Genomic DNA, 22,736 nt, shown 5'->3' on the forward strand with positions numbered 1-22,736 from the left:
GGATGGAGGGATGGACTAAACCAGTGATTTTCAACCTTTTTTGAGCCGCGGCACATTTTTTACATTTACGAAACCCTGGGGCACATTGAGCAGGGAGGGGGCGGCGGCTAAAAAAAGTTTGGACAAAAAAATCCTCTCTCTCTTCTTCCCCTTCACTCTATTTCTTTCTCCCTCCCTCTTTCTCTCCCTTCCTTCCTTCCTCTTTCTTTCTCTCTCTCTCCATCCCTCTTTCTTTCTCTTCCTTCCTTCCTCTCTTTTTTGCTCTCTTTCTCCCTCCCTCCCTCTCTTTCTCTCTCTCTCCTTCCCTCCCTCTCTTTCTCTCTCTCTCTCTCTTTCTCTCTTTCTTTCTCTTGTTTTCTCTCTCTCTCTTGTTCTCTTTCTAGCTCTCTCGCGCTCTTTCTCTCTTGCTTTCTTTCTCTCTCTCTCTTGCTTTCTTTCTCTCTTGCTTTCTCTCTCTCTGAGCTTCGCGGCACACCTGACCATGTCTCGCGGCACACTAGTGTGCCCCGGCACACTGGTTGAAAAACACTGGACTAAACAATGTCGTCTGGCGGGACCCAGGGGAAGAGCCTCCTCTGTGGGGGCTCCGACCCTCTGGAACCAGCTCCCCCCTGAGATTAGGATTGCCCCCACCCTCCCTGCCTTTCGTAAACTCCTTAAACCCACCTCTGTTGTCAAGCATGGGGGAACTAAAACATCTCCCCCTTGCCCATATTGTTTTGCCGTCTGATTGATTGACTGTGTGTCTGTTTTTTTAATATATTTTGGGATTGTTTTATGAATTTTTTAATTTAAAATTGTAATTAGATTGGTGGGAATTGGATTTGTTACTATGTACTGTTTTTATTATTGTTGTGAGCCGCCCCGAGTTTCCGGAGAGGGGCGGCATATAAATCCAATAAATCTAATCTAATCTAATCTAATATTTAAATAAATGTACTTATTTATAAATAAATAAATGTAGGATCCATTCCATTTCTTTAGCCATATCCCTTCCCTACCACAAATAAGATAAATAAGATAAATGAGATGGGGGCAGATATCTTTCAGTCCCACTATAACCTGAATATTCATTGCTAGAAGGCTTTTAGAGGGTAGTTCCATCCTCCCAAAGATATTTCATGTGAAAAGTCACTTAAGTAAAGTAAAAAGTGATTTTCGGCACTTGCTGTAATTAAAAAGAAATATTAAAGTAGACTGAATGTTCTGTCATTTTTAAGACTTGAATAAATCTCTTGCCATGTATTGATGAAATAATATTGTTGGACGCAAGGTCATAAACCATACTTTTTACTTCAATACTCCCTTCTCTTTTCTTTTTTAGAAACAGTCATAAATGTTCCTCATTAAAAATGGTATAGATTGTCTGATATTCCATGGACTTTAAAAGTTTAAGGAAAACTCCTATCCAGATGATGGATATAGTTTTATGTAGGGATGGAGATGCTGCTAAGTCCCTGAAAGGAACGAGGTCTTCAAAGGGACTTAAAGCAACCCCAGCCATGGGGGGTCACTCACGAAAGCGAATCCTAGAAAGAAAACTTGGACACATTTCTCTCCGGGTGAAATGACACAGTATTGAGCTGTGTACGCCCTTTTATTGGGGGGAATATGCAAATGGGAATGATTATACGTACATGTCAAGTGATATACAAACATCCAATAACGTAACTCGTAAGATATGACACAACTTCCGTGTCCCTCCTATCTCCATATGGCACGTAACTAGTTTCTACTGAACAAATGTCTCTCATGGCCAATTTCCTGGGCCCCTTTGTTGTTAATACTGCTATCTCCTGTTGACCACAAAGCAAGGTCTTTTTATCGCAGTCTTCGTCCTGTTTACCCCAGGGAATGTAAATTGTGCCTTTTGATCACACAGTTCTTTTCCTGTTGACACATTCTTGTTATTCGAGGAGAGCCACTGAATCGTTTTATGGCCAGTCACTTCCTAAGCAGATTTTGCCAGAAATGCAGACTCACATTGTGACCTACGTGCAGTCCTGTTCCTGGCTAATGGAATTGGAGTGTATAAGGCATTTGTTGTTAGAAGTCCAGATATCAAATCCTATCCTAACATACTATGGCAGCTACATAGGGAGGTATGGCATTCTGTTGCAATCCACAGTTTGAAAACTGCAAAATATGATTGATTGATGGTTTGCAAAGCAGAGTGACTGTGTTTAACTTTCTTGGTAGGCTTCGGCAGCCCAGAAGATGCCCCATTTCTTGAAGCACCTGACAACTGAGGTGCACAGACTGGTACCTGGAGGACAAGTGTTGTGGTATGACAGTGTCCTGAAGAATGGAGAACTCAAGTGGCAGAATGAGCTCAATGAACTAAATAAGTGAGTCCTACATTAACTTCCTTTCAGTTCTCGCTCTCTCTTTCTCTCCAAAAAGCCAAGAAGAGGAAAGGGAGCAGGGCACTCAAGCTGAAAATACTTTGAACTTCCACCCTCATTTAGCATCTTCTTAAAATACTATTCACACAATTGTGGTGGCATACTCAACAAAGTCAATAATTGCATCACATGGAATCTGGTGGCACTTACAAGAGCCAGTAAGTGGATTGCTATCATGAAACTGCTTTGGGCAAATATCTGTCTTCTAACCAAACAAGTTGGAAACCTTGTTTTGAAAATGGAGCAGGAGATTAATTTTGTTACTTGAAAGAAGGCCAAAATATGAATGTCAATGCAAACCCTAAATGTTCAAGCCCTAAATTAAGTCCTGTGCTTAGCAAGGAATCACAAAAACTATTTCTAACCATTGGGGATTAATGCATGATAGTCTGCCCTCTCAAATCCTGGGCGGGGTGGGTGGGAGAGGGGGCAGTCATATCCATTTGGGAATGAACAAAGCACCATAATTGCTTCAGTAGAGAAATTAAGCAGGCTTCGGCTACAAAAAATCATGAAAGTGGAAAATATATTCCTAGTCTGCTGCTGTCCAAATTGGCTTGGATTGGAAATCATAGAAAGTGGCTATTTAATCTGGATTTGTAGGCAAATCTGGAAAGATACCAAGATGAAGAAAATTGAGCTGGAGTTTTCTGGGCATATTAAATGATGAAACATAGAAACATAGAAGACTGACGACAGAAAAAGACCTCATGGTCCATCTGTTCTGTCTGGGTTCCCCCAGACCTCAACACCAACTGGAAAAAACAGCCAGACACTCTGGTAAAAGCCAAAAGTATTTTATAACTGGAAAAATTAAGCACAGAGGAAAACCTGTTCTTCCCAACAGACAGGCTATAATACGTTACAGCAGGGTCCTGATGTCCAGACAATACAGCAAGCTTCTTGCTGGCACCCCCCCCCCCCCCCCAAGGTTTCAATAGTCAAAGGCACAAACCAGGATTCCAAGACGCCAAAGTTCACAGCCAGGTCCCACGACTCTCAAAGATAAAACTCCACAAGCCAGGAAGGGTGGGTCTGCCTTTTAGCCTTTCCCAAGAGCACCACACCCAAACCCAGCTGTTGCCACTTTAATGCTGAAAGTACTTAGCCAATTGATTCCGTCTCTGAGTAGCTCTTCTTTGTCGCAGATCAATTATGGCTTGTGCATTTTCCTCTAAGGAATCCAGGCTGCTTGCTGGGGAGAGCTCCCCCTGGTGGGACTCTGGCTGTCCTCTCTCTTCTTCAGCCTGGGATTCCTCCTCCTCGTCTGTCTGCACCTCCTGTTCCTCAGCCTCTCCCTCTGAGCTGGAAACCGACAGAAGGTCAGCCGTTCCCTGAGGGGCCTCAGACGGAACCACAACACCATCTAGTCTGCCCTTATACTATTTCCTGTATTTTATCTTACAATGGATATATGTTTATCCCAGGCATGTTTCAATTCAGTTACTGTGGATTTACCAACCACGTCTGCTGGAAGTTTGTTCCAAGGATCTACTACTCTTTCAGTAAAATAATATTTTCTCATGTTGCTTTTGATCTTTCCCCCAACTAACTTCAGATTGAAACATGGGGAAGTTTCCTGGCGACCCCTAAATGGGGTCTATGCCTTGGTTGGCAAGGCTGGCTCTAACTTGCCTCTCTTGCTTGTGCACTTGCAGAGTTTATTTTGATGCCTGCGATGGTTTCTTCACCAATTACAACTGGAAAGAGGCACATCTGCTGCAGACTAGAGAGGTGGCCAGTAATCGGCAGGCTGATGTCTATGTGGGGGTTGATGTATTTGGACGAGGCGATGTTGTGAGCAGCGGCTTCGATACCAAGAAGGTAGGTTGGTAGGTGCCTTGAACAATGGGGGGCTGCCTTGCTGGCATTGGCTGTGCCAGGCACAATAGATCACTTGGCCACACTTATTCTGATTCTCTCAGGGAACGACCAAGAACCAAAAGCCTACCACGTTTGACACAAATGATCCTTATAAATTGTATCAGAAATATAGAATTATATGGATAATTATATGGATACATTTATAATACCCTGTTTCCCCGAAAATAAGTCGCCCCCAAAAGTAAGACATAGGAAAGATTTCGTAATATAAGGCATCCCCCGAAAGTAAGACGTAGGAGATGTTTCGTTTCGCAGCCTTCCCGAACAGAACATATATAACACTGCTGTCCATAATTTGCATCCCAAAACGCTGCATCAATCAGATTTAAAACACATCCAACACGCATCCAACATGCGGTTGTGTGTTGGATGCGCTTTTGCTGCAACAGGATACAATTCATTGAAAAAAAATAAGACATCCCCTGAAAATAAGACGTAGCACATCTTTGGAAGCAAAAATTAATATAAGACACTGTCTTATTTTCAGGGAAACACAGTAGTAAAAGATTGATGTGAGTTAATGATAGTGAAATGTTAAGGCTTTAAAAAAAAATACTATCAAAGTTTGAAAATATTGAGATATTATAATATTATGATAAATGTTCAACTAAAACAATGGATAAATTAATAATTAAGATTTTGGTTTTTCTTTTTTCTTCTTTTCTTTTTTATTTATTTTTAAATATTTTAATGGTAATAGTGCTTGGTTCTTTTTTCTTTTCTTTTTTTATTATTCTACTTTCTTTTTTTCTTAGCTTATAATCTTTTATTTATCTTAGTTAGGAAGAGGTAGTAAGGGTCTTTAGTTATTTCTAAGGAGAATGCACGAGAAGGGGGAGTAGACACAACAGATTATTTGTGTTTGCAAGAGTAAGATGAAATTATTTTAATAAAGTTAAAGGAAATCTATCTGGAATTCAATTAGAAGAACATTTGGATATCTAGATGACAAAATTAGAGGTGAAGGTTGGGAGGTACGATGAATACCGAAAATAATTAATTTGGAACTATTAATTTTTTGGGGGATAATTATACATGTTTTATTAACAAAATACTGTTTTGATTGTAATTTGAAGTTATTTTGAAATGTATTGAAAAAAAGTTTATATGGAGGGGAAAATAAAAATAAATATACCCCCCCCCAACCCCCCCAATGATCTTGATAATACCCTGATACTTGTGTTTCTTTTGTTCTTTGTGCCTCTTCAGTCATTGCAGATGATTCGGGAGCAGGGCCTTTCGGTGGCCCTCTTTGCAACTGGCTGGGTATATGAGCACCTGGGCCCAAGAGACTTCCTGAGCAATGAGGACAGGTAAGGCCCATGAAGGACTTTCTTCTAGGGATGGTCTTCAAGAATCCCCAGTGAGGAGGTCACCTCTTCGGGGCTCTGGGCTGGCAGGCCTAAGAGGAGATTTATTTATTTAATTGGATTTATATGCCGCTCCTCTCCGAGGACTCGGGGCGGCTCACAGCATGTACAGAAAAATGAAACAATAATAACAATCCAATTATACCTTAAAAAAACAATCTTAAAATTCTAATTAAAAACTATCAATATCATTCATTCAGCAGTCAAACTAAGCATTCATCGGTCAGGGGGGAAGGTCTAAGGAACCCCAAGATGAGTTTTTAAACTTTTTTGGAAGGCAAAACTTGGTGGGGGCAGTACGAATCTCTGGGGGGAGCTGATTCCAGAGGGCTGGGCCCCCCACAGAGAAGGCTCTTCCCCTAGGCCCCGCAAGCCAACATTGTTTGGTCAACAGGACCCTAAGGAGACCAACTCTGTGGGACCTCACCTGTCGCTGGGATTCGTGCGGCAGAAGGCGGTCTCAGAGATAATCTGGTCCTATGCCATGTAGGGCTTTATAGGTCATAACCAACACATTGAATTGTGTCTGGAAACAAATTGGTAGCCAGTGCAGTCCGTGGAGTGATGGTGAGATATGGGCATTTCTTGGAAGGCCCAAGACTGCTCGTGTGGCTGCGTTTTGGACGAGCTGAAGTTCAAAGATCTTGTAATTTCTCTCTCAGGTTCTTGATGTGGTGGACTCTGGGCCTGTGAGGTTATGCAAAGACTGTTTTTGTGACACCCTCTTTCCTCCTCGTAGATTCTGGGCCCTCCTATCGCAGCTACTATCTATTCACCACGTTGCCACCCTCCCCTTTTGCACCAGCTTCAGTCTGGGTGTGGGTAATCGGCACTTCAGCTATGGACAGGTAGGACAGGTGGAAAAGGGACAATTTGGGTAGGAGGAATGGATCTGGGAATGAGCGGGCAGAAGGTAGTTCTGCCAATCCTTCTTGTGACTTAACCTTCTCGGGGCTAGAGTTAACCTTTCATGACCACCCGACTGATTAGTGAACTCATACAGAGATCAGGGCCGTTGCTATCTTCCAAATTTCATAGAGGACTGTAGGAGATTTTCTGCAAAGGAGTTCTGTGGTTAGTTATTGGTCTTTCATCTTTTTTATAGGACTCTCCCCTTGTAGACATCTTTAATTGTCTACCTTGAGCTTCTAGGACAGTGATGGTGAACCTTTTTTCCCCCGGGTGCTGAAAAAGCATGGGCACGCTCTAACGCGCATGCGTGAATGCCCACACCCATAATTCAATTCCTGGGGAGGGTGAAAAGAGCTTCGCCCGCCCCCCGGAGGCCTTCTGGAGGCCAGAAGTAGTCTGTTTCCCAACTTCTAGTGGGCCTGGTAGGCTTATGTTTTGCCCTCCCCAAGCTCCAAAGGCTTCCCTGGAGCCGGATGAGGGTAAAAACGCCCTCCCCATTCCCCCAGAGGCTCTCTGCAAGCCAAAATGCCCTCCCAGAGCCTCTGTGAGAAGGAAAAATCAGCTGGCCGGCACACACATGCACGTTGGAGCTGAGCTAGGGCAACAGCTCACTTGCCAGCAAATATGGCCCTGCGTGCCACCCGTGCCATAGGTTTGCCATCACTGCTCTAGGATTTCAGCCTCTGTGTCCTTATAACTTCAGTATAGTTTAAATTATGGATAGAAAATGAGACAGCCTTTGCCATAACCATTTTGCCCCCTTTGAGAATGATGGGTGTCAAAATGCTGGGAGCCTCTCTATGTTTTCCTTACTTTTGGAAACAAGAGGCTTATTTATCAGAAAGGTAATGCTTCTTTTGGGCAGGGAAAGAGGGCAGTTCTACTAAAAGCCACATCTTCAAAAGGCTTTTTAAGTGCTTGGGGGCTCCCATTGCAAATGGCCTTTGGGTTGGCAAGAGCAATCCTTACTGGGGGCCGGGTGCTATGGAAGTCACGCTGTCCCAACTCAGCCTGCAGTGACTCGTTTCTTTGCTCAGGAGACAAAGAGGGAGACGTGGTACAACTTAAGCGCTCAAGACATCCAGCCAATATATGGCGGCCACCGAATGCCTGACAAGGGCTGGGTGCGGACACGGTGCTGCCTGCAAGAAGCCTGGTGTGGGGGAAGCTCCTTGCTGCTGGAGGGGGCTATCCTGCCCAAGGCCGATCACATCACAGCCAGGTGAGTGCTGATGGGAGGGGCAAAATCACAGGTAGAGTTTATGCCTTTCTCAGTTGAAATGGCAAGATCCCTGAAACCTTTCTGGGCTCTTCTCCCTCCTACAAGATCCCCTTTGCTCAGGGACCCAGTTCTCAAAAACAAAGGTCTCTGCTAGCCGAGGGCCAAGGTGGATGAAAAACCAGTTTTCTGCATCCGGTCGGCCAATAGCTATGATTGTGGCTCATGGAAGAGATACCACCTGCAAAGCTCTTGCTGGAGAAAGAAAGTTCAAGGGCAGCGTCTCCTTGCCTGCCGTCCTCTTTCCGGGCTCTAGAACTGAAACATTTCCAACTCAGTGTTTCTGCATTAAATTATGACCAGTAGCTTTATGGTGTTGAAAAACTCTGAGGAAGACCAGATACCCACCTGTTTCCTGTGCTCCTTCCCTCACAACTCCAAAGACCTGCTGTCATTTAGAAACATAGAAGACGGACGGCAGAAAAAGACCTCAAGATCCATCTAGTTTGCCCTTATACTATTTCCTGTATTTTATCTTAGGATGGATATTTCCTCTAGAAACTCAAAGGGTTCTCTTTTGGGTTGATATTGGAAGCCTAACTCTGTAGGACTGCAAAACACAGGGGGAGCCTACGCCATTAAACAGACTCCTCACTTCGGGCGTCTTTTGACTCTTAGAGATGGGGGTGGAGAGTGTGACCTCAGAGATGGTAGCTAAGCATAATCCTCCAGAGATGCCTGGTCCTTTCCCCCAAAGTGTAGCATTTTCAGGACAGCTATGCAATGAACCATGTAGGCTGATTACGATAACCAAGGGGGCTCTTGAATCATTTTTGTGGTTCTAATCCTGCAACCCTTTATTAATAGAGTTCCTCATGTTGTGGTGACCCCCAACCATAAGTCAAGCGCCAATTCTCCCAACAGAGCTTTAAGCTGATTGGCAGGGTCCTCATTTTACAGAACTTATAAGGGTGGAAGGCTCAGTCAACCTTCAGCTGGTTAGAATCGAACTCCTGGTCTTGGGAGTATGCTCAACTGGATGTTGATTGCTGGTGGAGAGGTATTTGGGTCTCTTTGTTCCCTTTTGGCCTTGCTGATTGTCTCTTCTGAGCAATATGTAGATGTTGTTTATGTCTATGTGTCTATCGATGGCTAACTTGTCCAAACGAAAAGCTTCTAGAAATCTTCAACCATTTTATTAGTAGTGTTAATGGTCACTAAGCGAAAGGTTGTAAGTCAAGGATTACCAGGCAGGGGTTCCAACTTGCAGCCGCTACCGGTGCTGATGTGCGCACAGCTCCAGGTGGCCGGTGGGAAACAAATCTTGTGAGAAGGTGTGCAAGATTTCGGAGATTTTTTTTCCCCCTGCACATGCGTGGAAGCAAAAAAATGGCTCAAAATTGCCGAAATCTCATGCATGCGGAAATCTTGTCCGCATGTATGTCCTCTCGCAAGATTTGGCTTCCTGTGCATGTGCAGAAGCCAAATCTCGCTGCGATGCGCGCACCCGCCAGTCATCCTGAGCTGCGCGTGCTGCTCCATTTCCGCTATTGGTGCAGTGTCCCTGCTACCGGAATCCAATACGGAGGACTACCTGCATCCCCACAACTAGAAAAGGTGAAGAATTCATATTTTTCATCCTTTCTGAGGCTTAAAGAACTATCTAACTATCTGAGCTGCCCTGGCCTGGATTCCTCACTGCCAGATGTGGCCTTTTGACTGATGGAGCTGCCTCATGTCCGGTATGCTGCTGCTCTGGCTCTCCATCAGCAGCCTGGTAATCAGAACTAGGGTGGCAGCAGGCGGAATAGGAAGTGATGGGACCAATTGTTTGGAAGTGAGGAGAGGAAGCCACTTTCTCCTTAATAGGCTGGGTCCCCATCAAAGTATGGAGGCCCAAAGACAACACTGCAGCCGACATTTCTCCAGTTCTTATGAATGAGTCACAAGCGAGCAAAGGAAAAACATACAGTGGTGCCTCTACCTAGAACGCCTCTACTTGTGAACTTTTCTAGATAAGAACCGGGTGTTCAAGATTTTTTTGCCTTTTCTCAAGGACCTCTTCCCACTTACAAACCCGAGCCTCCGAAACTGTAACCAGAAAAGGCAGGGAGAAACCTTCATGGGGCCTCTCTAGGAATCTCCTGGGAGAAAACAGGGCTGGAAAAGGCAGGGAGAACCCTTTGTGGGGTCTCTCTAGGAATCTCCTGGGAGGAAACAGGGCCAGAAAAGGCTGGGAGAAACCTCCGTGGGGCCTCTCTAGGAATCTCCTAGGAGGAAGCAGGGCCAGAAAAGGCGGGGAGAAGCCTCTGTGGGGCCTCTCTAGGAATCTCCTGGGAGGAAACAGGGCCTCCATCCTTCTTGTGGTTTCTACAATCACACGCATAATTTGCTTTTACCTTGATTCCTATGGGAAAAATTACTTCTTCTTACAAACTTTTCTACTTAAGAACCTGGTCACGGAAAGAATTAAGTTCCTAAGTAGAGGTACCACTGTATACTAATTGTGCTTTGCCTCCTGAGTCACAAAATGCCCTCTCTTGCTTTTTATCAAGCAACCCAAAAGCGTCTCTGTTAGCAGCTCAGCTATTATTTTGGCTCTGCGTTAGTGTGCATCCCAGCTAAAACAAACCCTGGAATGTCAGGTGTTTGGGAGCGGTCTGTGTAAATTTCTCTTCACTGACCCTGCACATTTTGAAGTGCCCCTGATCACAAAGAACGAACAGATGGAGCCCACCCCGAGAGAGGTGATTTTCTCATTGTTTTGCTCATGCGTTTTGAGAATCTGTTGAGCAACATTCTTTTGCGATGTGGTCTGGGCTGCCCTTAATCCCTGGGATTGGCTGTACGCGTGGTCCTAGCCAGGCCTCTGGGCCACCTGTTGAGAAAGAGACCCTTGGGTTGCCTTGAGCTTACAAGACCAGGGTGTGTCCTGTGGAGTGTCTCCTTCCTGGCTGCTGAACAGAGGATTCGGAGTGTTCTCTGTGGAGAACGTCTCATTCCCTCTCTCCCTCAAACCGTTTTTTGGTCCAGGATGCCTCAGGCTGAGAATCTGTTCTTGTTCTGAAGAGAGGATAAAACTGGATTAGATCACATTCTGTGGGGATCTCAGGATAGATTTGATCATAGGAGGTGGGGCTGGCGTGAATAACGAAAACAAGGAAAATAAGAAACATGAACGTGAACTCTTGATTTGATTATACGGGGGAGTGGAGAAGTTGGCATGGCTGTGTTTGATATGGCCAGGAATAGATGAACGTCCTCATAATAAAACACAGCAGCAACAGCAGCAGTTTCCATATTTTTTGAATCAATTTTTATTAACTTTTATCTTATATAAAATACAAACAGAAGTAAAATTAATAGGTGTTCTGCCGGGGAGAGGGCAAGAAAGGAGAAAGAATTAAAAATTAAGAACTTCCAAGTTAGTAAAGTACAAACAAAATTACAACCTCAACTTTTTAACTCATATCTAATTTCCTTTTTTTGCACATACAGTATTCCCGCTGCAATCAACATATATAATAAAGTTTCAATTTCCTTCCAGGTCTAGCAACAGCAGCAGTTTCCAAAAATTGCTGTACTCTTGTACTACTTCTGTAATCTGGTGGTGGAGACGTAGACCCAATTCTTGGTGGAGGAGGGAGGGACGGAGAGAGAGGGGGGGGGAGGGAATGAACAGCAGCTGTCCAATTAAATAATGGAGTAGGCATATTTTAGGGGAATAAAAAATGATGTTTTAATTAAAGTGCAGAAAGTGGAACTCATCAAGGTTTCTATAGTACAGTGATCCCCCGATCATTGCGAGGGTTCCGTTCCAGGACCCCTCGCAATGACCGGTTTTTCGCAATATAGTGGTGCGGAAGTAAAAACACCATCTACGCATGCGCGCCCTTTTTTTCCCATGGCCGCGCATGTGCAGATGTTTTTTACTTCCGCACCTGGGAAGACCCCCGCCCAACAGCTGAGGAGCCGCCTGCCCGCCCGCCTGCCCGCCGCTTGTCCGGCCGCCGCTGGTGCCGCCGCCGCTTGTCCGGCCACCGCTCGTGCCGCCGCTGCTCGTGCTGCCGCCGCTCGTGCGGCCGCCGCTCGTGCCGCCGCTGCTGAGGAGGAGCGAGAGGAGCAGCAAAGTCCCGCGCAAGTGCATCTTCTCCAGGCGGGGGCAAGAGCGGCGGGGCGAGTCTGCAGGAAAAAAGCCGCGGGCGACCGAGTGGATCCTGCCGTTTGGGGCACTCGACGGGCAGGGGCATGAAGGATCTCCCCGCTGGCCTCGGGAGCGCGTGGGAGGGTGGCGAGCCTAGGAAGACGAGGCGACGCCGGCTGCCGTCGAGGTAGAGGAGGAAGCGGATCGGCGCTCCGCCCCGCCAGGGTTCCTCTCCATGAGGGCGTCCGCCGAGCTGCCCGTCTTCAATTCACCGTCTCACCCGGGCTCCCGATCCTGCTGGGCGGCGGGGAGACTCGGCGGGGAGTGCGCGCGTCCGGGACCCAGAGCGCCCTTGTGGCCGCCCATTCATGCCGCTCCGTCGCTCGCCATGCTGGCTTCCCCTCAGGAGACGCGCCTGAGTGGCCTTTTTGCTGTTCCTCTCAAGAGTTCTTGCGGGGGAAAAGCCGCTAGCCGGCTTTCGGAGCTCCTCCGGCGTCACCCGGCTTCTGGTAGAAGCCTTCTCTCTTTTTTTTCTTGCGGCGAGCCCGAGCCGTTCCTCTCTCGACCGCAGCCGAGCTTCCCTCGGCCCCCTTTGGCCCCGTCGCCTCCTCCCCGCCTGCTTTTCCTCGCCAAGCGCACGAAAAAAAGAGAGAAGGCTTCTGCCAGAAGCCGGGTGACGGCGGAGGAGCTCCGAAAGCCGGAGAAGAAGAGTCTCGCAGGCAGGGAGGAGGCGACGGGGCCAAAGGGGGCCGAGGGAAGCTCGGCTGCGGTCGAGAGAGGAACGGCTCGGGCTCGCCGCAAGAAAAAAAAGAGAGAAGGCTTCTACCAGAAGCCGGGTGACGCCGGAGGAGCTCTGAAAGCCGGCTAGCGGCTTTTCCCCCGCAAGAACTCTTGAGAGGAACAGCAAAAAGGCCACTCAGGCGCGTCTCCTGAGGGGAAGCCAGCATGGCGAGCGACGGAGCGGCATGAATGGGCGGCCACAAGGGCGCTCTGGGTCCCGGACGCGCACGCTCCCCGCCGAGTCTCCCCGCCGCCCAGCAGGATCGGGAGCCCGGGTGAGATGGTGAATTGAAGACGGGCAGCTCGGCGGACGCCCTCATAGAGAGGAACCCTGGCGGGGCGGAGCGCCGATCCGCTTCCTCCTCTACCTCGACGGCGGCCGGCGTCGCCTCGTCTTCCTAGGCTCGCCACCCTCCCATGCGCTCCCGAGGCCGGCGGGGAGATCCTTCATGCCCCTGCCCGCCGAGTGCCCCAAACGGCAGGATCCGCTCGGTCGCCCGCGGCTTTTTTCCTGCGGACTCGCCCCGCCGCTCTTGCCCCCGCTTGGAGAAGATGCACTTGCGCGGGACTTTGCTGCTCCTCTCGCTCCTCCTCAGCCGCGGGGAGAGGCGGGCATGTGGGCTGGCGGCATTGGGCTTGGTGGAAAGTCTGGGGGCAGCTGCAGCAACTCCCCTCCCGTGGCTGCTGTTGAGGCGGGAGCGGCGGCAGTCTCTGGCGCGCGGCTCTCTCCATTCTTCTCTTTCCCCCTCTCGGGCTCCGAATGCGGCGGCGGGAAGAGGAAACGAGAGCGCGAGCGAGCAAGAGGAGGGGGGGAAGCCCAGACGGGATGAACCGTTTCTTGGGTGGCGCGTGTGGAAAAGGGGAGCGAGGGGCCGGGCGGGTTGAGGGAATCAAAGAGGGGTGGGGGTGCTGCTCTGAGGCGCTCGGAAAGAGTTTTCGGAAGGCTCTCGTGTTACGGCGAAAGGGCGTGTGGAGAGCCTGATGTTGGCGGAATTGGGGACCAGCGAGGAGCCGAAGAAACCCGCTGCCCACGGAAAGGGGAAACACGGATGTTCGGCTCCTCGCTGCTGCTGGTGCGGCCGCCGCTTGTCCGCGCGTCCGCCGCCCGCCCTTCGCCCGCCCACGCCGTTGCTCGCGCCACTCAGCTGGGAAGCGGCGCTGGGGTTTCCCCGCCGCCCACGCAAAGGGGAAACCCCGGCAAGAGGGGGAAGACCCAGGGAAGCCGCCCAGCAGCTGATCTGCCCGGCAAACTCCACCATCTACGCATGCGTGGCCATAGAAAGAAAATGGCGCACATGCGCAGATGGTGTTGTTTACTTCCGGGTTGAAAAATCGCCATATAGCCGTTTCGCAATGATCGGGATCGCAATACCCGGGGGATCACTGTATACAGTAGAACCTCTGGTCACAAATGCTTCTGACCACAACCAAATCAGGTTCCAACCAAAAAATTCTCATTTTTGTTTGTGGCCAATTTCCCCTTCTTTGTAAGCACCACATTTCCCAAATTATATTTGGACCATGACCAAATCAGTTTGCGACTAAAGTTATGGAACAAATTATGGTCGGGACCAGAGTTTCTCTACTGCATAGGCAAAATAAAGTGACTGTGTCTCAATGAGCATAATGTCCAAGGGCGAACCAACCGTTTGGTGTGTTTGTTACAAAGCATATTCAAAATGTTGGCTAGGACCTGTAAAGCCCTAGATGGCATGGAGCCCACCTTACCTAAGGAACCGTCTTCATAGTTACTGAGCTTTTTTAATTTCAGCTAATTTCAGGTCGTATGGTCAGCTTTGAGGTCCTTCGGAAGGCATAACCACTTGGCTATCCCTTTATTGCTCACCTGAGACAGTTATGTTATTCCGTCCCTGGTGCAAAGTCCCTGGTCATTGATCTGGGCCAGGGGTGGATTCCCATTACCGCCCTTACCACACAGCTTTGGGTCCCTTGCATGCGCCCCTGCGTGTTTTTGCTTCTGCACATGTGCAGGAAGCAAACTCGCAAGGGGATGTGTGCGCGAGAGATTTTGGCGATTTTTTTGCTTTTGGGCATCTGCGGAAGCAAAAAATAAAAAATCACCAAAATCTCTCTCGTATGTGCGTCCCTTCGCAAGGTTTTGCTTCCTGTGCATGCGCAGAAGCAAAAATACACTGGGATGCACATGCGGGCACCCAAGAGACCTGAAGCTGGGCACGCAGCGCAACGATCGCTCCTGGCGCGCTGTCCTCTACTGCAGTGTTTTTCAACCAGTGTGCTGTGATACATGGTCAGGTGGGGAAATTAAACATGGGTCCCCAAACTACAGCCCGCGGAGGCCATTTATCCGGCCCGCCGCCAGCTGCCTCCATCCGAACATAAACGTTCCCCTCACAATCCCTCTAGCTATCAGCTACAGGAAGAGTGGAGGCACAGGGAATGCTCACTGACCAATCACCTTCTAGGATTCATCCCGACCAATAGCGATGACCCAATAGCAGGCCGCCTCTCATAAAGCTAAAGTTTGCTGATAGGACAGTTTTTGGTTATCTGTTGCCAAGGGGTTCCCCATTCTGGCCAACAAAGCTATTTTGACATTGCTCCCGTTTTCAACCACATATCCATGTGAGCTGAGCTTCTCAAGCCTGACTGCGATAAAAACTAAAAACAGAGAGAGACTGAGAACTGTTGAGGAAGAGCTTTCGTGTGTGTCTTTCTACCATTCCTGCCAGGGTATCCCTTTTGTGTTCCTCGAAAGAGGCCCAGGTTTCACACTAAGTGAGTATAAATACATTTAGAAACTATATTGTTAACTATATGTATACTATGTACTGTGTTAGAGTGTCATTTTGTGTCATTTTGGCTGGTGGTGTGTCCCAGGATTTTGTAAATGTAAAAAATGTGCCGCGGCTCAAACAAGGTTGAAAATCACGGCCTTCAAGACCTTTTCACTTTGAGATGGTGCTGTGCTGCCTCCTGGCCCGGAGTTGGCAGTGACGGTGTATTCTCTGTCTCTCTCCCTGTCTGGGGCTTGGGGGTTACCAGGCTATTCTCGTTCCAGATGCCAGCACCCTCACGGCTATTCCTGGTCTTGATTTTTAAACACGAATCCCATTTCGACGACACAGTTCTGGCACCGTTGCTGACCACCCGAGAATCACGGTCGCGCCCTGACAGGGGGGCACCAACTTTATCAGGTAAGGCTTTTTTTGTCTGGAGGGCTCCTTGCATGGACGCTTACAGTGTCCTTGAAGTAGCCTCGCAGATGTGACTTCCAGTTTTTGCTGGCTCATTTCTCTTCCCCCCTGCTCTGTTGGATCTTCCTTCCGCAGCAGAACCAACACAACACACCCCCTCCTTGCTTCACACACCTCCTCCCGACCTCGCCCGGTTACTCAAAGGATGTGAGCAGCATGGGGAGCATGGCTGGCAAAATCGGTGAGTGAATACTAAATGCGCAGAAGGTTGTCATTTTCTCTAATGAAACTCTTCCCTATGTGGCAGCCGCTACCTATTGTTGCTACTCTCCCCTTGTTCGGTGGCATTATATCATGTGCTCCCCTGAAGAGAGGAGCCTGCTGTCACCTTTGCCCATTCAGCACCACGCGTGTGGATGAGGGAAAGAAGGGTCAGAAGGTTAGCCTTTGTGCCTGGCTGGCAGAAGCACCGCGGACAGTCAGAACGGACTTAAGTAATGTTCTGTCGAGCTCTCTGGTAGAATCCTCCCAAAAATGCCCAGATACAATTTCAGACACACACACATTTGAAAATTCAAAACAATGTTCTTTATACCGAAAAATGCAAATAAACGAAGCCCTCTTTTGGTATAGCAAAGAGCACTTGTCTCCAAACAAATTGGTAATTTGTACAAGTCCCTTATCAGTTCTGTGATACTTAGCTTGCAGCTATGAGGCAATTCACAGTCCTTCTTCTTTCACAAAGTGAAACACACTTTGCTCTGGTTTAGTTTCAAAGCGGGGGAAAATCAGCACACAAAAGGTCAAAGTCAGCAAAGCAGTCACGAAACACAAGGATCAGATAATCCTCCACAATGGCCAAACCCACAGGTTGCTCTTTATAGCAGCCTCACTAATTACCACAGCCCCACCCAACCACAGGTGGCCTCATTTTCTTTGATAATAATCTCTCAGTTGTTGTTGCCTATGCATCGCTCTCCGCATGCGTGGCTGTATCATTAACTGTTGTTCTGAATCCAAGGAGGAGCTAGATAATTGATCTCCCTCTGAACTGTCTGCCACACTCCTCCTCCCTGTCACTCATGTCTTCTTGGTCAGAGGAGCCTTCATCATCAGATTCCACCAGGGGGGGGGGCAAAACAGGCCTGCAGAATGTGGATGTCTTCCCCCACATCCACAGTCCTTGGGGCAGGAGCTGGGCCAGAGCTAACCACAACAAGTAATAGCACACCAGCCACTGTGTCTCACCTTTCCCATTACTCCCTTGCTAGATGCTATGAATTGGAGCTCCGGAATTGCTTCCTGGATGAACTCTTCCTCACTGTGTCCCGTCGTCAACCTGGACAGGAGGAGATGCCCTTCACGTGCCGCCTGGGCAAGATCTGGGTGAGGAAATTGAGGAAAGCAATTGGGAACTGCCACAAATAGCTTCCAAAGTGGGGTGGGTGGGTCAGCCACTTTCCATTAGTTTACCCAATATGGCTAGGGAGGTAATTCTACAATCTGGGCCCTTGTCCTTTAAACCATCAGTGGCTTCACAGGAGGCTTTTGCTCCTCATCAGAATGGCTGAAAAGTTGCCATCCCAGCTGCTTTGTCTAGTGCATTCCTTTGTGGTGTCTTATGTTTGCGGAACCCTGGTTGATGCCACTAGATCAGTAATGGCGAACCTTTTTTCCCTCGGGTGCCGAAAGCTATTGGGCCTGCACGAGTGCCCACACCCATAATTCAATGCCAGGAGAGGGCAAAAATTGCCTCCTCCTGCCCCTTGGGAGGCCCTCTGGAGGCCAGAAACAGCCCATTTCCCAACTTTTGGTGGGCCCAATAGGCCCGTTTTTCACTACCCCTAGGCTCCAGAGGCTTCCTGGGAGCCTGGGGAAGGCAAAAACGCTCTCCCCCATCACCCCGGAGGACCTCTGGAAGCTGAAAATGCCCTCTCAGAGCCTGTATGTGAGCCAGAAATCAGCTGGCTTGTGCACACATGTGTGCTGGAGCTGAGCTAGGGCAATGGCTCATGTGCCGGCACATATGGCTCCGGGTGCTACCCGTGCCATATATTTGCCATCACTACACCAGATACTCTTCAGACTAATCCCTTCATTGCCCCCTTCCCAAATCAATGCAAACCATGCCGGATCCTGCAAGCACTTATTCTGAGAAGAGACCTAGGGACAAGGCTATCTAAGCCCCCCCCCCCTTCATTTCCTCACTGCTTGCCAGTCGTCTGCTATGAATTTGTCCAATTAATAAAAATAATAATAATTAATAATAATGTATTAGATTTGTATGCTGCCCCTCTCCGAAGGTGGGTCTTCAGTAACTTATGAAAGGCAAGGAGGCTGGGGGCAATTCTAATCTCTGGGGGGAGTTGATTCCAGAGGGCCGGGGCCGCCACAGAGAAGGCTCTTCCCCTAGGTCCCGCCAGACGACATTGTTTAGTCGATGGGACCTGGAGAAGGCCAACTCTGTGGGACCTTATCGGCCGCTGGGATTCGTGCAGCAGAAGGCGGTTCCGAAGGTATTCTGGTCCGATGCCATGAAGGGCTTTATAGGTCTGATTGCTTGGTGACCATTTCCCTCCCTTTTATAACTCCCCTGTGCTTTTCCCCATAGGTGCTGGATGCTGCCTCCTTGCGCTCGCCCTCCGCTCCCAATGCTACCAGTTCCATGTTGCCCATGGATGCCTCCCATGTCCACTGGCACCGGCCTTCAGCCGAACACCTCTCGGTCAGTCTCACCTTGAGCTGGACGTATCCTCCCAGCAAGGCCACCTGCTTCCGTGTGCATCACCGGAGCGGGTCGTGCGTCAGAGACTCCGAACCGCCTCTTCTCCTGCTTGGCGAAGCTCACACCTGCCTGTACCGCGTGACTCAGCTCGCAGTGCCCAACCCACAAACTGTTTCCTCCTGCCGCCTGGAGTTCCTGGTGGAGCCAGTCCCTGATGATGGGAGCAACATTGATCCTGCCATGTGGGGAAATCTCATCTTTGTGTACTCTGACCCAAAGCTGCCCGAGAACACTCCCACACTTTCTCCACACCCACACCTAGGCCCGTGACCACAACCGCCCCGAGTCTGTGGAGAGGGGCGGCATACAAATCCAATAAATAATAATAATAATAATAATAATAATAATAATAATAATAATAATAATAATAAATAAATAAATAAATAACACAGTCTTAACTTTGGATGGGCGAGGCTTCTGTCTTAAGAGGTGTACGAGAAGGTTAATATCCTTTTAATAAAGCCTCTTTGCTACTTCCCTTAGAGTGACTATTTCTTTGCTCAGGACATGGTCCTGTCGTCTCCGCATAGTTAACGTTCAGAAGCCAAAGCCATTTGGATGTACACGGCTCCTGTGTACTTGGCAGGGAATAGATGCTCAAAGCAGATTTCCTAATGGACAGCGTAGCCTACACAGACCTTGCTTTTCAAGTCTAAACATTCGCTCACTGCAAATGATAAAACACAGCAGCGTTTTGGATGGAAACAGGTGGGAGTTGTCAAATCCGCTGACTCCAGTCTGATCCCTTTAATGAAGGAAAAGGGATGGAAGGAAAAAAATCATTACTTTTCATCAACAGGGAGCTTTATTCTCAAAACGAAATAGGAGGGTGGTGACTTTTGAAAGTGTAGGGATGAAGCCAGGGTTATTTTCACTTCGTTAATAAATAACCAGTACTGCAGACCGGTGTTTCTCAGTAACTTTAAGATGGGTGGACTTCAGCTTCCGGCACAGATTCTGCGTTTCTGCATAGTTGACCCAGGGACCTCTCAATCCTTGAAACCACTTCCCAGCTTCATTGTTGTGGCTTGCAAATAATGAGAAGGGAAGATGGCAGAGATACTCCTGGGCATTTCATTAGGCATATATGGAAGTGGGTTGGGAGTTGGTGCACAATGCAGTGTTCGTTTGTCATGGAATCTGCTTGGGTTGTGGTCATAGTTCCCTCTAAGCTGAGCAGTGAGCAATCGCTCACTTAAAAATCATCATCAACTCAGTTTTCCAAACCTGCCCAGAAGCCGAGAGGGAAAGAGTGAGAGGGAAGGAGAGAGAGAGGAAGAGAGGAAGAGAGAGAAACAGATAGAAAAAAGAGAGGAAGGAAAAGAGAAAGAAAAAGAAGGAGTAAGGAAGAGAGAAAGAAAATCAAAATCTAGTTTGAAACTAGCTCAACTATTTAAGTGGCATTTTGATATTGATAGAGTTGCCCTATTATGAGCTCACTGTTATAGACACACAGTAAAGTATTTTATTTTGAAATTCTCTGAGGCAAAACCGGGTGGGTTTTTTATTTGTTTGTTTGGTTGCTTATTACTTACTTACTTACTTACTTACTTACTTACTTACTTACTTACTTACTTACTTACTTACTTACTTACTTACTTACTTAATATTTCTGTGCCGCCCAGTCCCGAAGGGACTGCCGCTCAGACACTATACTTTTCCGCCCACCCCCCCAAAAAATTAGAGGGAACACTGGTTGTGGTGGTAACTGGACTACTGCAATCAATAGGGATTTGCTCTAAGGGATGCACGGCAATTTGCAGCTCAGTACTGAGTGTACTGCTAAACGTGTAAAGGGTAAGTAAATTACATTGTGAGATCTCTTATTTCTTCAACGGGATTATTCCTATGGTTCCCTGAATATTAAGGTCAAATGCTGGATTTTCACTGCTGCTGCTGCGGAAGCAAACTTGCTAACTTTTAAATTCTTGTTCAATTTCGTATTCATAACTGCGTTGTGCTTCCGTGGCATTTGTTGCGGTTGCCGCAGCTATTAATAATGTTGCAGTAAAATTTCTGTCTTGAATTTATCCTCTTTCATAGATACTCAAAACATAATTGCGTTTCCTTCCCTAGGATTATTAGGAAAGCATACAAAATCCAAAATCTAAAAATACCAACAGCATTTTTGCGCACTTTAGAGTTTGGTTTTACAGAAAATAAAAGAGTGTTAGTAGAGTTCGAAGTTTTGCTTAATGATCAGCCCCTTCTCTCCAGGGGCAAAAGAGCAATTTAAATTTTTTAAATAAAGTTGTTTTTTTCCCTTTCCCCTTGTGGAAAGTGTTGGAGCAGAATCTCCTGATTTAGCTGAAATTAAAAGCAGGGCTATGTAAGGAAAATGCGGGCCTGTGTGCAGAGCAAAACACGAGTTGTAAGCGACACGGAGCAGCTACACTGCCGAGGCACCAAGGGTGAGAAGGGGCCACTGAGCCTTTGCGCGCCACTGCAGCGCTCAGAATTAAAAGTTAACTTAGTCATTGAACTTCCAGAATGTTACATAGTTTTTGTTCTGGTCCCTCGGCCTCTTTGGCAAGAGCTGACCATCCTATTTGTTTCAGAAGAAACCTCTCAGGTGAAATGATTTGTTGTGGCTTGCTTTGGCTGCGTGTTTGGCTCTGCTGCAGGTTAGGCAGTGAGATTTATAGGGAGCCTTGTCTGATCTGAATGAGAAGGAGGCTGAACGGGAAGCTCCCACACTCTTACCGCACCAGGGTGCCGCTGTAATTTCTTCCCCATTTGCTGTACTAGGAATACTTTTTATTTCCCCATAGAAGAGCAAACACCTGGGAGAAGACCATGGTTTGCTGCCAAGAAGACTACAGAGACAGGTCCAGAGGTGGGCTGCTAAGGTAAACACCTCCAAGGTTGCTTTATTGGACGGTGACGTGTGCTTGCCCTCGTGGCTCTGAGTGCTAGCAGAGTCCAGCGCAATTACGCTACTGCACCTGGGCAGGTAGCAAAATCACGGCGCCCCTGCGTGTCCGCACATGATTTTGCTTCCTGCCCAGGTGCAGTAGCGTAATTGTGCTGGACTCCACTAGCACGGGGGCGAGCACACGTCACCGTTCCACCTTAGCAACCCAGCACTGGACAGTTCCCTGGAATTGAGCTTGGCTTGAAGGGGGTGTTGCCTTTAAAATCTTACGGAAGGACCAAACATCGGACCATGCAGTCTCCCGCTTCTCTTCCTGGTCTGCTCTGATCTGGGTATTTGGGGAGTCCCTCTTGTCCAGGGCTTTGCGCAGAACTACCCCCACACCCCCTTTTCTGAATTCCTGATGCAGCAGCGCTGGCGAGAGAATTGATAGCCGCAATTATTCCTTCGCAGTCTGGCATGCAGGCAATTAGCAGCTGGGAGTTTGGCCAAGCACGGCACACATGGGAATCTCGGCTCTTTGCTGCACAGGCCTGTCTCCACATGTTGCCATGGCTCAAGGCAAAGGAAATTGATACAGCGACATTTACGCTGTGCGGTGCTGGTCAGATGGGCATGACTGCAGCGAGAGCAAGAAATTGACATTTTGAAAAACGTCGGCCCTGGCATAGGGATGGACTCATGACATTTTCTCTCTTGGTTTTGGATTTTTGCTCTTTTTAACTTTATGCACCAGAGCGCCCATGTTGCTCAGCTGTAGCCCTTGTTTCAGGCAATGAAGATGCCGTTTTTTAATCTTCTCTGTCCTCTTCCCTCCAGTGGCCCATCTTCATTAATTGATGGAGGCGGCATTTATGATGAAAAGTTCTTGTACAAATCCACCGGGCCCGTTCTGTGGACGTGGATGACAGCCTTCTCCGTGTACTTGGGCTTTGAGTATTTATTTTTAAAGTACAATTCTCATTTAACTCTCCACTAATCATGCTGATTGGCAGTGAACTCTGATGCAGAAATGAAGCATTGGTCCTACCTGGTACACCTCTTATACGATGGTAGATATAGCAGCCATGCATGGATTGATCCTGTCAGCTCAATGATTGGACGGAGCCTTGCCAAAGCTTCTGGTGATGTCGTTGTTGCTCCTCCCTACTCCAGTTCGTACGATGGGAGTGAAGCAGTAGACTCC

At 48.0% G+C, this 22,736-nt stretch overlaps 1 protein-coding gene across 2 annotated transcripts in view; it reads left to right on the forward strand.

The window, feature by feature from the left end:
- ENGASE (endo-beta-N-acetylglucosaminidase) overlaps positions 1-19,152 on the forward strand; it is a 35,588-nt gene extending 16,436 nt beyond the window's left edge. The window contains exons 6-14 of one of the 2 annotated variants that reach the window (XM_070740164.1): positions 2,200-2,348; positions 4,064-4,229; positions 5,499-5,602; positions 6,399-6,507; positions 7,609-7,793; positions 15,739-15,890; positions 16,026-16,131; positions 17,162-17,276; positions 18,502-19,152. In XM_070740164.1, coding sequence (XP_070596265.1) covers positions 2,200-2,348; positions 4,064-4,229; positions 5,499-5,602; positions 6,399-6,507; positions 7,609-7,793; positions 15,739-15,890; positions 16,026-16,131; positions 17,162-17,276; positions 18,502-18,945 — 1,530 coding nt within the window. In that variant the 3' untranslated portion in view covers positions 18,946-19,152. The remainder of the gene's footprint in view (positions 1-2,199; positions 2,349-4,063; positions 4,230-5,498; positions 5,603-6,398; positions 6,508-7,608; positions 7,794-15,738; positions 15,891-16,025; positions 16,132-17,161; positions 17,277-18,501) is intronic. The other variant, XM_070740165.1, reaches the window with a different exon arrangement.
- The last annotated feature ends 3,584 nt before the right edge of the window (positions 19,153-22,736 follow it).

This window comes from Erythrolamprus reginae, chromosome 2 (genome assembly GCF_031021105.1).
Source record: "Erythrolamprus reginae isolate rEryReg1 chromosome 2, rEryReg1.hap1, whole genome shotgun sequence".
Taxonomy (NCBI): domain Eukaryota; kingdom Metazoa; phylum Chordata; class Lepidosauria; order Squamata; family Dipsadidae; genus Erythrolamprus; species Erythrolamprus reginae.